Source organism: Onychostoma macrolepis, chromosome 05, assembly GCF_012432095.1.
Source record: "Onychostoma macrolepis isolate SWU-2019 chromosome 05, ASM1243209v1, whole genome shotgun sequence".
In the NCBI taxonomy this organism is placed as follows: domain Eukaryota; kingdom Metazoa; phylum Chordata; class Actinopteri; order Cypriniformes; family Cyprinidae; genus Onychostoma; species Onychostoma macrolepis.
The window spans coordinates 16,454,303-16,468,195 of NC_081159.1; the positions used below are offsets into that span (position 1 = coordinate 16,454,303).

General features: G+C 36.9%; 1 protein-coding gene across 6 annotated transcripts in view; it reads right to left on the reverse strand.

Moving 5' to 3' along the window:
* Positions 1 to 13,893, reverse strand: part of stard8 (StAR-related lipid transfer (START) domain containing 8) — a 58,751-nt gene that overhangs the window by 19,635 nt on the left and 25,223 nt on the right. For all 6 annotated transcript variants that reach the window (XM_058775463.1, XM_058775464.1, XM_058775462.1 and 3 more), the window contains 2 exons: positions 9,670 to 9,741; positions 1,142 to 1,223 (listed from right to left, as the gene is read on the reverse strand). In XM_058775463.1, coding sequence (XP_058631446.1) covers positions 1,142 to 1,223; positions 9,670 to 9,741 — 154 coding nt within the window. The remainder of the gene's footprint in view (positions 1 to 1,141; positions 1,224 to 9,669; positions 9,742 to 13,893) is intronic.

Consider the following 13,893-nt stretch of genomic DNA (forward strand, 5'->3'; position numbering starts at 1 on the left):
AATGTAGATTTTGGTGAGCTTGATAGGTACGTTTACCCTATATTTGTGTAAAGTGAAGTGACATCGAGTGTTACAAGCCAGTCCGTCGTGCTTATGCAAGGAATTTGATTCAATTTATTCAAAAAATCAGTGGTGTCTTTTAAATAGGATGGCAGTTTTTTCACTATCTGTTGAATCAAAGAATCGAGAAATTTAGATATAGTTTCAATCAATGACCCATTCCCTGAAACAATTGGTCGCATAAGTTTCTTATAAAATGTCTCATGTAACATCCCTTTTATTTTCTCGATGTATGTAGTAGTATTCATAACCACAATCCCTCCACCTTTATCTGCTTGTTGAATAGTCAATGTCGGATCATTAATTAATGCTGATAATGCTTCTCTTTGCTTCTTGTACAATTCATCACGAGGTTCTTGTAATAATTTTTCCACATCGTTTTCTACAAGTCTACAAAAAGTATTCACTGAATGATTACAAATTACTGGCGTGAAAGTACTTTTCGGTTTAAACTGCTATACATATGGAGTTGCATTCACATTCTAATTAAAAAAGCTTTCTAAAAAACTAAATTCAACCTTGACCATAAAGGTTTTTAATTATTGAACTTCCCACTGTTATACAATTGAAAGTTAATTGGTGAAGTACATATTGATGATTGTCTATTTAAACTGTAGGTTTGTATAATAGTGATAAATGAGTAATCCTAGATAATTCTTGCTTTAGTCACGGATGTGTAGTGTGGTGTACTAGTGGATGTGATGTTGTGTGTTGTGTGTATATATATACACACACATGAAAATTGTCCAGTATTTAAAAAGGAAATGTTTTAATGATTTTGGTGATTCAACATTGGCTAAAGAGTGATTACGTCGACATAATTGGCGATTTGAAAAGTGGGTGGAGGGATTGAATTGTTTGCACACTGAAGACTAAGTGACTCATATTATTAAATGCATGTCAAACGCATTATTATTAGTATAATTTATGAATTTGTATCACGTGTTATTCTGCCTTGAATGCCATAGTGCAGTCAGGTACAGAGGAAGTGAAACGCAGACCAGAGGGGATTACTGGGTAGGATGGAATATTTTTAAAGCGCTATAATTAATATTTAAGTGAATATGCAATGGTTTCTCACCTGCATAATGCCTTGAGAGAGTCCTGATCCAGAAACTCATGGTCTCTCCTCACAGCAGAGATCTCAATGGGGAACAGAGATGCTGAAGACACACAGAAACGCACCAATTAATTCACTCATTCAACTGCATAATAGGGGTAATTAAAACCTACTGAGACCAATTGTAACATTTAATCCAGTGGTCAGTGAAAGGGAGAAAGAGATGAAGGAAGATGAATCACAAACATCACAGGACATTGTCAACTTTAACCCTCACATAAGGAAGCAGAAAAAAAAGAAAAGTGTTTGCATGTGGTTGCGAGCATGCATAAATCTTCAGATTGAGTTGTCTGGCAGTATGTTGTTCAGTGACAAAATACAAATAAACAGTCACTAGCATATGCACAATCAATCAACATTTTTAAATTTGATATTCATGCGTTTCTGTGCTATTCCTCTATATTATATATACAGTTGTGCTCAAAATTATTCATACCCTTGGTAAATATCAAAGGCGGCTGTGAAAATAAGTCTGCACTGTTTATCCGTTTGATCTTTCATTTAAAAATTGTAAAGTCTAACCTTCAATTTAAGTAAAAAAAAAAAAAAAAAAAAAAAGTGAAAGTAGGGGAAAACCACATTAGGAAATAAATATTTTTCTCTAGTACACAATGGCCTAATGCACAGTGAGGAGGAGACTTTGAGTGGCCAAAGACTCTCCAAGGATCACAGCTGGAGAATTGCAGAGATTAGTTGAATCTTGGGGTCAGAAAGCCTCACAAAAAGGGGGGAGGGGGGTGAGATTCTCCTCACCCATCCAAAAACAAACTCCAGCATATTCAGTTGTCAGACACGACTGGAATTTCAAATAGCACTGGCTTCTATGGTCAGATGAAACAAACCAACAAAAAAAGCTTTTTAGCAGCAAACACTCAAGATGGGTCTCGTGAACACAGGGATAAAAAAGTACTCCATGTGTGCAATGAAATATACTGCTGTATCTTTAATGTTGTGGGCCTATATTTCTGCTGGAGGTCCTGGACATCTTGTTTAGACACATGGCATTATAAATACTAACATATAAAAATAAAAACTGACTGTCCATGCTAGAAATCTTATAATGGGCTGTGGTTGGATCTTCCAACAGGACAATGATCCACAAACAAACAAACAAACCAAAAGAAAAATGCATCACTGAGAACAAATCCAAGCTTCTGCTGGCCATCCCAGTCCTCTGACCTGAACCCTGTAGAAAATGAGTGGGGTGAACTGAAGAGAAGAAGCACCAACATGGAGCTGGGAATCTGAAGGATCTGGAGTGATTCTGGATGAAGGAATGGTCTCTGATCTCGTGTCAGATGTCCTCCAAACTTATCAGGCATTATAGGTGAAGATTCAGAGCTGTTATCTTGGCAAAAGGAGGTTGCAAAACGTATTGAATAATTATGGCCAATATGTATTAGAGAAAAACATTTGTTTCATAATGAGATTTCTCTCCCATTTTAAATTCTTATTCTCCAATGAAAGGTTAGATTTTTGTAATTTAAAAAAAATAAAAGATCAAAAGGGTTAATGATACAGATTTATTTTCACAGCCGCCTTGGATCATAATTTACCATGGGTATGAATAATTTTGTATATTATATAAAACTGTATATATTATAATGTTTAATTTGTTGTACTTGTAGTGGAGTATTATGGAAGGCACTGATAAAATGCATTATTACTGTTATTATTTTTCTAATTGTTTGGTATCCTAAAAATAAATAAATAAAATAACTCATTGTGAGTGTAAACTAAAAAGTGGTTTGAGTTCACTTTAAAGTCCTTTCCTAATAATGTGCTAGTTAGCCAGTTTCGCGGCTGAAGTTTAGTAGTATGCTCCATAAACATATATACCTAGATGCCTCATTACCGACTGTTTCTATGGGCCGCGATACGCAAGCCATCCGCCGTTTTTGTAACGGTGTGCGAATCTTTGAGCACACTGACTGTGTGAGTCTACAACAGCAAGTTATACGCTTGTATATCTTTGAATATTCATTGATTATTATGGTGAATGCGAGATGGCTGAAGCGTCAATATATCTGGAGCGATCGAATAGGGAATCTACATATCTATGGTCTGCTTGTCACTCCACGGAAGAGAGGGGCGGAGTCAGCAGAGCTCACGAGCATTTAAAGAAACATGGAGTGCGTCCGAAATCGCATACTTCCCTACTATATAGTATGCGAAAAACAGTATGTGAGGCGAGTAGTATGTCCGAATTCATAGTATTCGAAAAATAGTAGGCGAGAAGTACCCGGATGACTTACTACTTCCTTCCGAATTCTGTAGTAGGCATACGATGGACACTTTACTATCCCATGAGGCCGTGGGAGAGGCCGCGTCATATTTGAAAAATGGCGGAAAGTCGCGACGCGGCTGTCTTCAAGTGTAAAGTACCTCAGGGAAAAGCATTGTTGATGTTCATTGTGGTTAACATCAACCAAGTAAATGACTGACTTGTTGAGGGTTTAACAAACAGATGAAACGATTGTGTGAATTAGGGGTAAAAAGATCTCTAATCATTACCGATCAGATGGAGTTACATCAGCTTGTTAACGCTGCTTTCTTTAAATAGACGGTTCGTTAAGCGTTAAGAATTTAAATCATTAACGATGTTCGCGCAGTGAAGTGGGCTCTTTAAATTTTCGCGCTGTTGTGAAGACACATGACACCTGACAACATCAACATGGCGGATGTAGTATATCCGAATTCCATTCATACTACCCGCATTCATACTATATAGAACGTACTTTAACGGTCGAGTAGTACGTTCAAATTCAAATGTAGTACGCAATTTCGGACGCAGCCATGGACTAGAACAGCATGCTGAAGACGGATCTGATTTTGACAGGGTAAAGGAGGTGTTTTTTACACTACTATTGAGAAATTTTAACCACAGTATGTTGCAGACCTTTCATTAAGACCCTAAAGAATCATATCAACTTGTGTAAAATGGGCATCCGATGACCCCTTTAAGCCTCTGAAAAGTCCTCGTTCATACTCCTAACAATTTTGGACTTTAAGACCTCTTTTAAGGCTTAAGATGCTGTCTGAATTACTTTTTTTCTTTACTAGGATCTTTTCTTTAATTTTAAGAGGAAACACCCACATTTCTTAGAATTTTGTTACTAGGAGCAACTCTTAGCACTAAGATTTTTCATGAATACGGGCCCAGATTCATGCATTTCACTTTCATTTAAAATGTATTTTGGGGAGAAAGAGGTTAACCCAAATATCTTTTGGGAAACACTGTACAGTATTTACATGAATATATTTATTTATAGTTTTATGACTAAAGATGTACGTTTCTTCTTGTTTTTTTTTTTTTTGGTAGAGCACAATAGAGAGGAGACAGGGAAGTGGAGAGAGGGTGTGGTGGGATGAGATTGAGACATAAAGGTCAGATTTGAACATGTCCCTGTTAGCACAATAGATAATGGGCCTTATTATAAAAGTGTGTACGCACAAATTTGATTCGACTTTTTCTTATTGGAGTACTGCAGGTTTTTGGAAATGTAAGATGTTGCAAAATGAAAGGATTTGGACGATGATTGGTGATCTTTAATGTGTTAATGACATTAATTAGGAGTCGTTTACAAGGCAGAGAGTTGAAACCATTCAGTTGCACGCAAGTTCAAAATCATTTGCGATTCATAGATTTCACATCTGAAAGAGACGTGTACGTGCATTTTCTCTGTGTACGTTCAGTCTATGAATCACACGTATGCATATTTAAGAGATGATCGTAAGATCAAATTTAGGACGATTTCTGCGCAACATTCTACAAATGAGGCCCAATATGTTTTGATCACATGTACAACACCACAACAAAAATATATTGCTGCTATAATAAGCTTAAGCCTGTATGTTTAACAAGGGTCCATGACCGCTTGGGGATTTATGGCGGTACTATATGACTTTCATCAGTTTTTTTTTAAAAGTACAGTAAGATAATTATAAAATGGCTCAAATTCAGCTTTATTTTTAATTATGCCAGTAATGATTATTGTAATGTTACTTAAATGTGAATATTACATATCCTTTGTCCATCCATCCACTAAGGGGTTTTGAAAAAAAGAGAACCTTGGATGAAAGTTGAAGAACCTTGCTCTAAAATATAGAAATGCCTACACTGATGGCAATTATGTCTTACAGAACTTTTTTTTAAATGGAACAGAGAGAAAGAATGTGAGTGTGTACACCTGTGTATTGTTTGTGTGAGTGTGAGTGAGAGAGAGTGTGTGTGTGAGTGCGTCAGCATTGCTGAGGTGTCCCATTTCCAGCTTTTGTTTCAACTTCCCCTCTGAGTTCCAGGTCCAACTAATGACAGTAGTGCAGGAAGACTGCCAGAAAGCATTCAGCTCACTCCACAAGAACAAAAGAAAAAGAAATCAACCTGCTGCCAAACGAAGTCACACTTAAGTCAAACTAGGCATTTCTACAGTATGCAATACAGCATGACACATACAGTGTCAGTGTGAACTTTAAAAGCTGCCATTTCTTTTGTTTACCAGAGAACGAGAAGTTCTTCATGTCTCTTCCTCTCAAAATGTCTCTGTTTAGAGTGTCCTTATCACAGGAGTTCAAGAAACACCAACGAATTCTCTTACACACACACAAACACTTAAGTTTTTCTATTTCATACTCCGTTTGAAGGAAATCAGTGTGGTTGCTCAAATTTAGAAGGCGAATTCCAGACATGAATGAACAAACAACAAATAGAGCATACATGTAAATACAGAAAATAAAATAATCCTTTTCCTCATTTGAAAACCAGTTATTTTCTTGGTGGCTTGGGGAAGCCCAACCGATCTGTTTGTTGATGCTCCAGTTTAGCCTCAAAACACAAGTGACAACAATTTTCTTCATTTATTTTTTCCAATAAATCAATTTTTATTGCCGTAAGTTCACTTTTCAAAAGGTATTATTACACATGGGCCTGTTTTCAACAGCTGCAAAGAGACCAAACACACACCAGCATCCTTGCCATTTTAAAAGACAGCACCGACTATTGAGTTTTTAATAGAGCGTCAGGGGATGAGGCAGAGATAAAAGTGGGAAACCGCTGACTGTTAGTTACACTGAAACTGGACATCAATACTCAACAGAGATCACACAATGCCACAGCACTGACCTATACCGATTCATAGCAGTTATTCTGTGATCAGTCGCTGGATCAAAGTCTTGCATTATTTAACGTCACATCTTCTTTTATAGTTATTTTTATGCAAATGTCAAGAGGATGAATGAGTCCAAGTTCGCTTTGATATATATTGGTTTTAAAAAAAATAAAAAAAATAATCCAATACAGGACCTACGCGGTGAACAGCGGGAACGTCCCGGCAACCGGCGTATCATTAATTCAGCACATCTCTGTTTCTGTCACAGTCAACGCAGGTCAGGCCATAGTCTGTGAAGGGCAGCAGGAAAATACACAACTCTGTCAGAGGAAGCCAGGCAGATGACAGGTGTTTGTCAGGATGCTTAAATGAGACAAGTGAACGGAAGTGCTGCTGCATTCAGCTTTTAAATTTATATCAGTGTTCAGGTGGCAGAATTTTGAAAGCAAGAAAACTTCGATAGTTATTTGTTTTAGAGAAACATTGTTTTAGAGAAACATAATTCATTAGTGCGATTAGCTATAAAAATATCATTATTTCAGAACCAACACAGATGATCAAGCACTCTGACTCATGCATATAAAAATCTGTAATAAGGAGAAATCTTTAAGGCGGACATGAAAACTCCAGGCGCTACTGCAGGCAATGCGTCTCACCGGACCACACTTACCAAGAGCTCATAATCTTTTAAAATTGTGAAAGATTATTATTGCTAATACTAGCCAATAATTAGTATGGTACCGTGTAAATACTGTGCATCCCAATTTACTGCATTTAACTTGACGCAGCATCTTAAAAATGCAGCACTCCTGTTGAGAGATGCTGAAAATCAGAAGGATGCGATACAATATAGCCTGTATATGTAAAGTAAATGTCTGTACATAGATCTTAGTAATTTAATTTTTGAATGCAAATGAGGCCGTGAGGGTCAGAAGTACAGCGTGTTCAATGGATTGTACTGTTGTCTAAAAACATACTGTACCATTTGTTCAGCTGACAAAACATCTTTCTGAAAGACTGTTTTAAAACAGTTTTGAAAGTAGGAGTTTTGGAATGACGTGATCTAAAAACGTTATACAGTGCATGACATTGTAAAGACCAAGTCTATTTTTCACAGCCTTGTTTTCATCTTTAACATTTTAAAATGCAAAAGCATTAGAAAGCTTAATTAGGAAGGTGACGGTTTTTAGATTAAGAAACATAAGAAAAAAACAGACCTGACAGAACCGTGGCTTACTAATGAACAGAGAACCATAATTTCAACAACAACAAAAAAAAACTCTTCTATTATTAAAACGCTTAAAAAAAAAAAAAAAAATTTTTTGGTCCTTATTTCATATTCATAAGTGTGAAGCCTACTGAGGCATGATGTTAAAAAAAAAAACTGATTTATCTGCATTCAGGTGCAGGTTCAGCCCTGCCAGTGAAATCTGAGTAGGCTAATATTAGAACTTGTCTGTGGATTCGTCATTGTCTGGGTCACGGGTACGCCTGCTTCACACAGCACACAGCATCACTGACAGAATCCTGCAGGTGCTGTACCAGTAAAAACATCAGGAAGTAAAGAAACAGTGTGGCCTTTTGGGACCACACATCACTTAAAGAGAAAAAAGTTAGTGTGATATGGGCTGCCCAGGCCTCAAATGAGTTTTAAAAACAGTTAGGAAACAGTTTCTGTGTTCACAGATTAAAAAAATAGCTCATCCAAAAATGAAAATTCTCTCTAATTACCTCAGGTCATCCCACAACCGGAGATTTTTTTTATTAAAAAAGTATTCTTGTGCATAAATAGGCTGAGTGCATTAGACTCAAAAAACGCAGGCCTTTATGGTTTGAAATCTTAACATTTGATCACAGAACAATGTGTTTCATAACACCAAGTTTGATTTAAAAGCTACAGCACAGGGGATGATTTTTAGTGATTAGCCACAAAAATGCAGTTCTGTTTAGTGATGCGTTTATGACAAAAGTTTATTTAAGCATTGTGTTAATATAAATTACAGTATAAAAATGTTATTGAGATTTGCTAAAATAAATTGCATTTAACAGTTATTAAAATATTAATATCAGCAAAATATTAACATCAATATAAGTGAGTGTTCGATTATGTCAAAGTAGAACTAAACGTTTTTATTGTGCATCCCTAGTTCTGTTCGTCTTAACCGTTGGCTAAACGAGTTTCGAAGTCGTCATCAGATTGGTTGAATTATACGGGATTTCCGGGAGACAAAGTGTGGGTCGCGTTCTTTAACGTTCCACAGAAAAAAGATAAAATAAAGATGCCGTGATGCCAAACCTCCTCACGAAAAAAGAAAGCCCATCGTGTTTACAACTTTGATGATGAACGCTTATCAGGTTCAACGAAATGCTGGATTTTCAAAAGTATGTGAAATATTTAACATTTGTGGCATAGACTCTTTACAATACCTCCAAGAGTTTTACACACCGGTCTGTTAAACACCCCTAAATATGACACCGCCCAAAGCGAAATGTGATTGGTTGCTTTACCTGTCGGTCATAAATCCTCTAGGGTGGGCCTTGGCCATTCAAAGCTGGTTCTAAGGTTCTCAGACCTTCTGCCGTCAGTCTGAAGGTCTGGCTACGCGAGACTCTGTTCAACACACATTTAGCTATCGTACAGCTTCAGAAGACTTGAATATGAATCACTTTTATCATACTTTGTGCTTTTTTGTAATTGTGGAATTTGACAGCACCTGACCTCATTCACTTTCATTACATGGAAAATACGTGACTAGGAAATACTTTTATGTTTTGTGGAAAAAAAAGTAAGTCAGAGGGTTTGGACTGACAGGAGGGTGAGTAAATGACAGAAATTTCTTTTTTTGGGGGGCGAATCTGCCAATTATTTTAAACTCAAATGAATTTCCCCCAAATTTATTCCAATCCACATGTGAACCAAGCCTGCATGGGCTTTCCAGATTTGTTAAACTTCAGTGTGTGTGAAATGGTCTAAATCAATCTCTTGGGGCCAGCAGGACTAAAACGCGCTCTGAATATCTGCAGCACCTGTGTTGGTTGCCGCGGAACTCTTACTGGTTCAGCATGGCTTTACACTCACAACCCAAAAGGGATCTAAAACAAAACCAAATGCCATCTGGTCTCACATGTATTTCCCTAATCACTAAGCCTGAAAGAAAATAATACCGATGCTTTCTGCAGTGGAGCGTTTCCAGCCATTCAGTCATGGGCATAAACAGAGACAGAGTGGGAGGGAGCATCTCTGCACCTTTCTAAAGGGATGATATGGAGGGAAACCAGAAGAAAAGGAAATGGGAATATAACACTGCAGAGGAGCAGAGACAAATAATAGTGTGAAAATGGAGGGATGAGTGGACTTTTGTGGAATGAGTTCTGGATTACCTTCATAGAGCTGAGCATACTGAGGAAACCCCGCCGCTCGAAGCCACTCACAGGCCTCCTTCGCCTCCAGCTCTGAGGGGAAAAAAAAAGATGAATGAACGAAATCAGTAAGATAATATACTCTTTCAGTAGGGTTGATTTAAATGAAGGAAAATGAATAAAATGTCAACATAAATGTTGAATTATTTATTACTCAAAGAAATTAATCATTATCACTTAATCAAAATAAGACATCCAGAATATGCCAGACTTAATTTGATTACTCATTTCACCATGAATAATAGCTGTTTGAGGTCATTTAGAATCTACTTCAATAACTGACACAGTCTTCATCCAGCAGTACTATACGCTTCAACCGTCACCTGTCATCAAGAGCATGGCACATGTGATGGACAATGCCTTTACTTATATGAAACCTGCAAGATCCCCATGGAAACTGCTGAGGAAACAACAAAAACTGATAGGAACTCCGAAATAACAGGCCAGATACAAGTACAATTTAAGACTGATATTCAAGATTCAAAGCTGTGAGCGAATCAACAGCACATTAAGCACACCGACTGCGAGATGTGGTGTAAAATATTGCATGGTTACTGTCAAAAAACTAAACGTAGAGACCCTTTTAGGGCCTACGTCACGATTACATCACAGCACTAGCTGGAGGCAAAACAAAGGAAAAACTGGAGGTGGCCAATTCAAACCAGCGCAGATTCGGCTACATAAGGAGCTTACGCATACCTGCTGCTTCTGCCAGACAAAAAACCGACGACAGATGTGGTTAATCGCGATAAAACGAGCGGACTGGACAGAAACGATCGTCAAAAATCCTCGCGTCTGCAGCGCACACTTCTTATCAGGAAAGGTTCAATAAAGTATTATATTTTGTTGTTATGGGCTCGTCTAAAGATTTCTTATGCATCTCACTACTATCTCGTGTTTGAAATAATGTATGGATGCGTGTGTAAAACAACAAACGATTTACAGGCTTAATCATTTGTAATTGTATATACATTGTTGTGATTAATTGTGGCTGGAATAATAATGTAGCTGTAAAAAGTTTTTGCAGTTGCCTGCTGAAATTGGAATATATACACACATCTTCATGACTAGATAGATATGGTGAGTTTGTCTTAATTATACATGCTAGATGTGAGTCACTCAACTGGAGGTAATCCTGTCAGATCGTCCATCCTTTGAGTTAAAGCGTGTGCGGGTCACCCAATCTGGTTTCGTCCATTAAAGTTAAACTTTTCAAATAATCGCGGTCCCGGACAGTGAGTGATTGTACATATGCAGGTTAAATCGGAATTTCTCCAGTTATTGTTAAAAAAAAAAAACAAGCTAACAAACTTCATAGCTAGCGTTAGTGAAGCGCTCAGCGCTCCACCTAAGCTCTGCCCACAGAAAAACGTCACAATGTTTACTAACAGTAAAAGGGTCTATAGAGATCTGTCCACCTCAATATACTCATTTCAAAAGCAAAATTTGATTGTGAAAACCAAGTGAACAATTCCGAAACTAAACCCAGCTTTTCATTCAGCCATCAGTGTTTCCCAGATGTTTTTGTAAACACAGAATAAATACAGAAATATTTATTAAATCACGTTATCATGGATTAATATTAATGATAATCCTGAATGATGTACAAAAATATGATCAACATACAATTTTGCCTTTGCATGCCATACAGACAAATGTATGCAACTTTCCATTACACACAAAAAAAAGCCATTGGAAAAATCTAGAGATTAGTCATGATTAGTTGCTGTTTTAATATATTAGTAGTATTTCGCTATAAGTAATTTTAATGTATTGCTAGCCCTGTTATTTATTTTATTTTTATTATGTTAGTTTTATGGTTTTAACAAAGCCAAATCTTTCGAAGTGCCACCTGGAATCTTTCCCTGTGGTCCACATATCTCCAATTTACCATATTAAATAACTGTAACTAATCTAATGTTTACTAGCATTAAGACACTGGTAATTGACTGACTCGACAGACAGATCTCAAGCAAACACAAGACAAACTAATGTGACTGGCCCTCAGAAAAAATCAATCCTGACATTAAAGCACCTCATCAGCATCCATCTGAACACAATCCAACACATTTGAGGAGCAATAACACAGATCCCATTATCATCTCATTAAAAACTTGATTTAAACCTGTCAGAAGCAGCATTTCTACAGAGGAATCAAAATACATGAGAGAGCAAGAGATAGAACGGGAGATTCCTCATGCCATTAATATTCCAGTAGTGATCTCGATCTTTCGATTTGAGAGGGCATGAGAGAAATGTTTATAGGAGCCAATGAAAGCTCTTACATTTTGTTGGTGTCAGATTGACAGTTTAAACGGCACTAACACTAAATATTCTCCGATATCAGTCATTTGATACAGTTTGATGTACATTTGGGGAAGAGCGAAAGAGTTTAATTGAATATAGTGATTTGGAATTGCATGGCATAAAATGGGGGTTTTTACTATGCTGAAACACACAACCCCAAAAGAATGCGAAATATATTTGAATGGCAGAATCAGAATATGCATTTGATGAAACCATGATTAACTGTGTCCTCTGAATGCCAAACACATTTTCTCTTTGTGCAGCACGAATAACAATTAGATGATTTCATAAGCAGGTCACATTAGCATTAAAATTCTGAGCATAAACCATTGTCATTTGGGAAACTAGCCAATCAGATCCATACATACGCCGACTAGGCAATGACATTACAGCGTGAGGCAAGAATTGGGAAACCAACATTTTCAACAGAATAACCCTGTCAAATCAAAATAATAGCTGTGGCGCAAACCTGACATTATGACTGTAAACATGAAAAAGCAACAATTTAAAGGAGCTAAATGTGTGTGAAACGAATAAAACACAATCATACACAGCTTGCAAATGTTGTCAGTAACAGTTTTTGTATTCATAAGCAGGCTGGGCTGATATGGCTGTCAGGGTGAGTTGGGCTCTCAAATTCTGGCCTATTTATAAAGGCAGCCACTGTCTGCCCGAAAGCCCTTAAAGATGATCTCTGGCACGCTGAAGCAAAATAGTGTTTAAACCAACAGATGGGGATCAAATGACACATATCATATTTAGAGCTCATTTAAATATGCATGCGAGTGTCTAATGCACATTTAACTCCTTAACATGCTGCTGAGCATAAAATTAACATATAATCTGAGACATTTATAGGCTACATATAATTTTCAATCACATATAAAATGTTGAATACATTTGGTAATAATTCTCAAGTTTTCAAATGTATTTATTTTTATGACCTTGTAAAATGAGTGTACCGGCACTGCATTCTGAAAAAGATCAAAATATTTTACATGCTAAAATAGAAAAATACAAATGTATTGTGAGCAAATGAATAAGTTTATTCAAGCTATTCTAAAAAGATCAATTCTGTTTACAACCAAAGAACAAAAGCAAATGAAAGTGAAAAGTGAAGAGTAAAACAATAGTGCTTTTTCTCCAAAACCGCTGGATACCAAATTATAATTTCAGATGCCAAGATAACTAAAAGACATGAAAATGTATGTGTAAATATTCATGTACACATGAACACAAACGGTCACGTACACACACTTTTCATTCCTATGATCAGATCAGCTTCGTCCGTTTCCTGCCTCCATGCTCTGCCCCTTCAGCATTCCAGAACTCCCTGACTCCCAGCAGTGCTCCGGGATTTCCCGCCCAGACGCCCACATTTCTACTGCCTCTAGATCACACACAAAGTCAAACATATCTGATAATCCATTCAAATGCTGCTTTCCATCTACAAATATGATATGTGGCAAGAGTAGGGTCGCAGTAGTATGAGATTTTCACAGTACGATAACAGTTTCAGGTATGTTTCGTAACTGACAAACATTTAAAGCACAAAGCTTATTGAGACTACTGGATGGGATCATGCATCAACTGAAAACAAAATCAATCTTGAGATTATAAATATCAAGATCATTAAATTTAGATTTGAATGTTTTTGGGATATCCAAAATAACCCTACGCTGCTGATTTAATGTCTTTTTTCAGTGAGGGATGGTTCTATTACTTCTCTCTGACATTTTCTCTGCTGCATACATATGTCTAGCGAAAGTTGACAAGTCTGACAGACATTTGAGGAAAAGGATTTATGTACATGCACTTGCAGATCTTTTCCATCCGGATGATTTTTTCAATACCATAAATAAGCAAATGCACATGGTG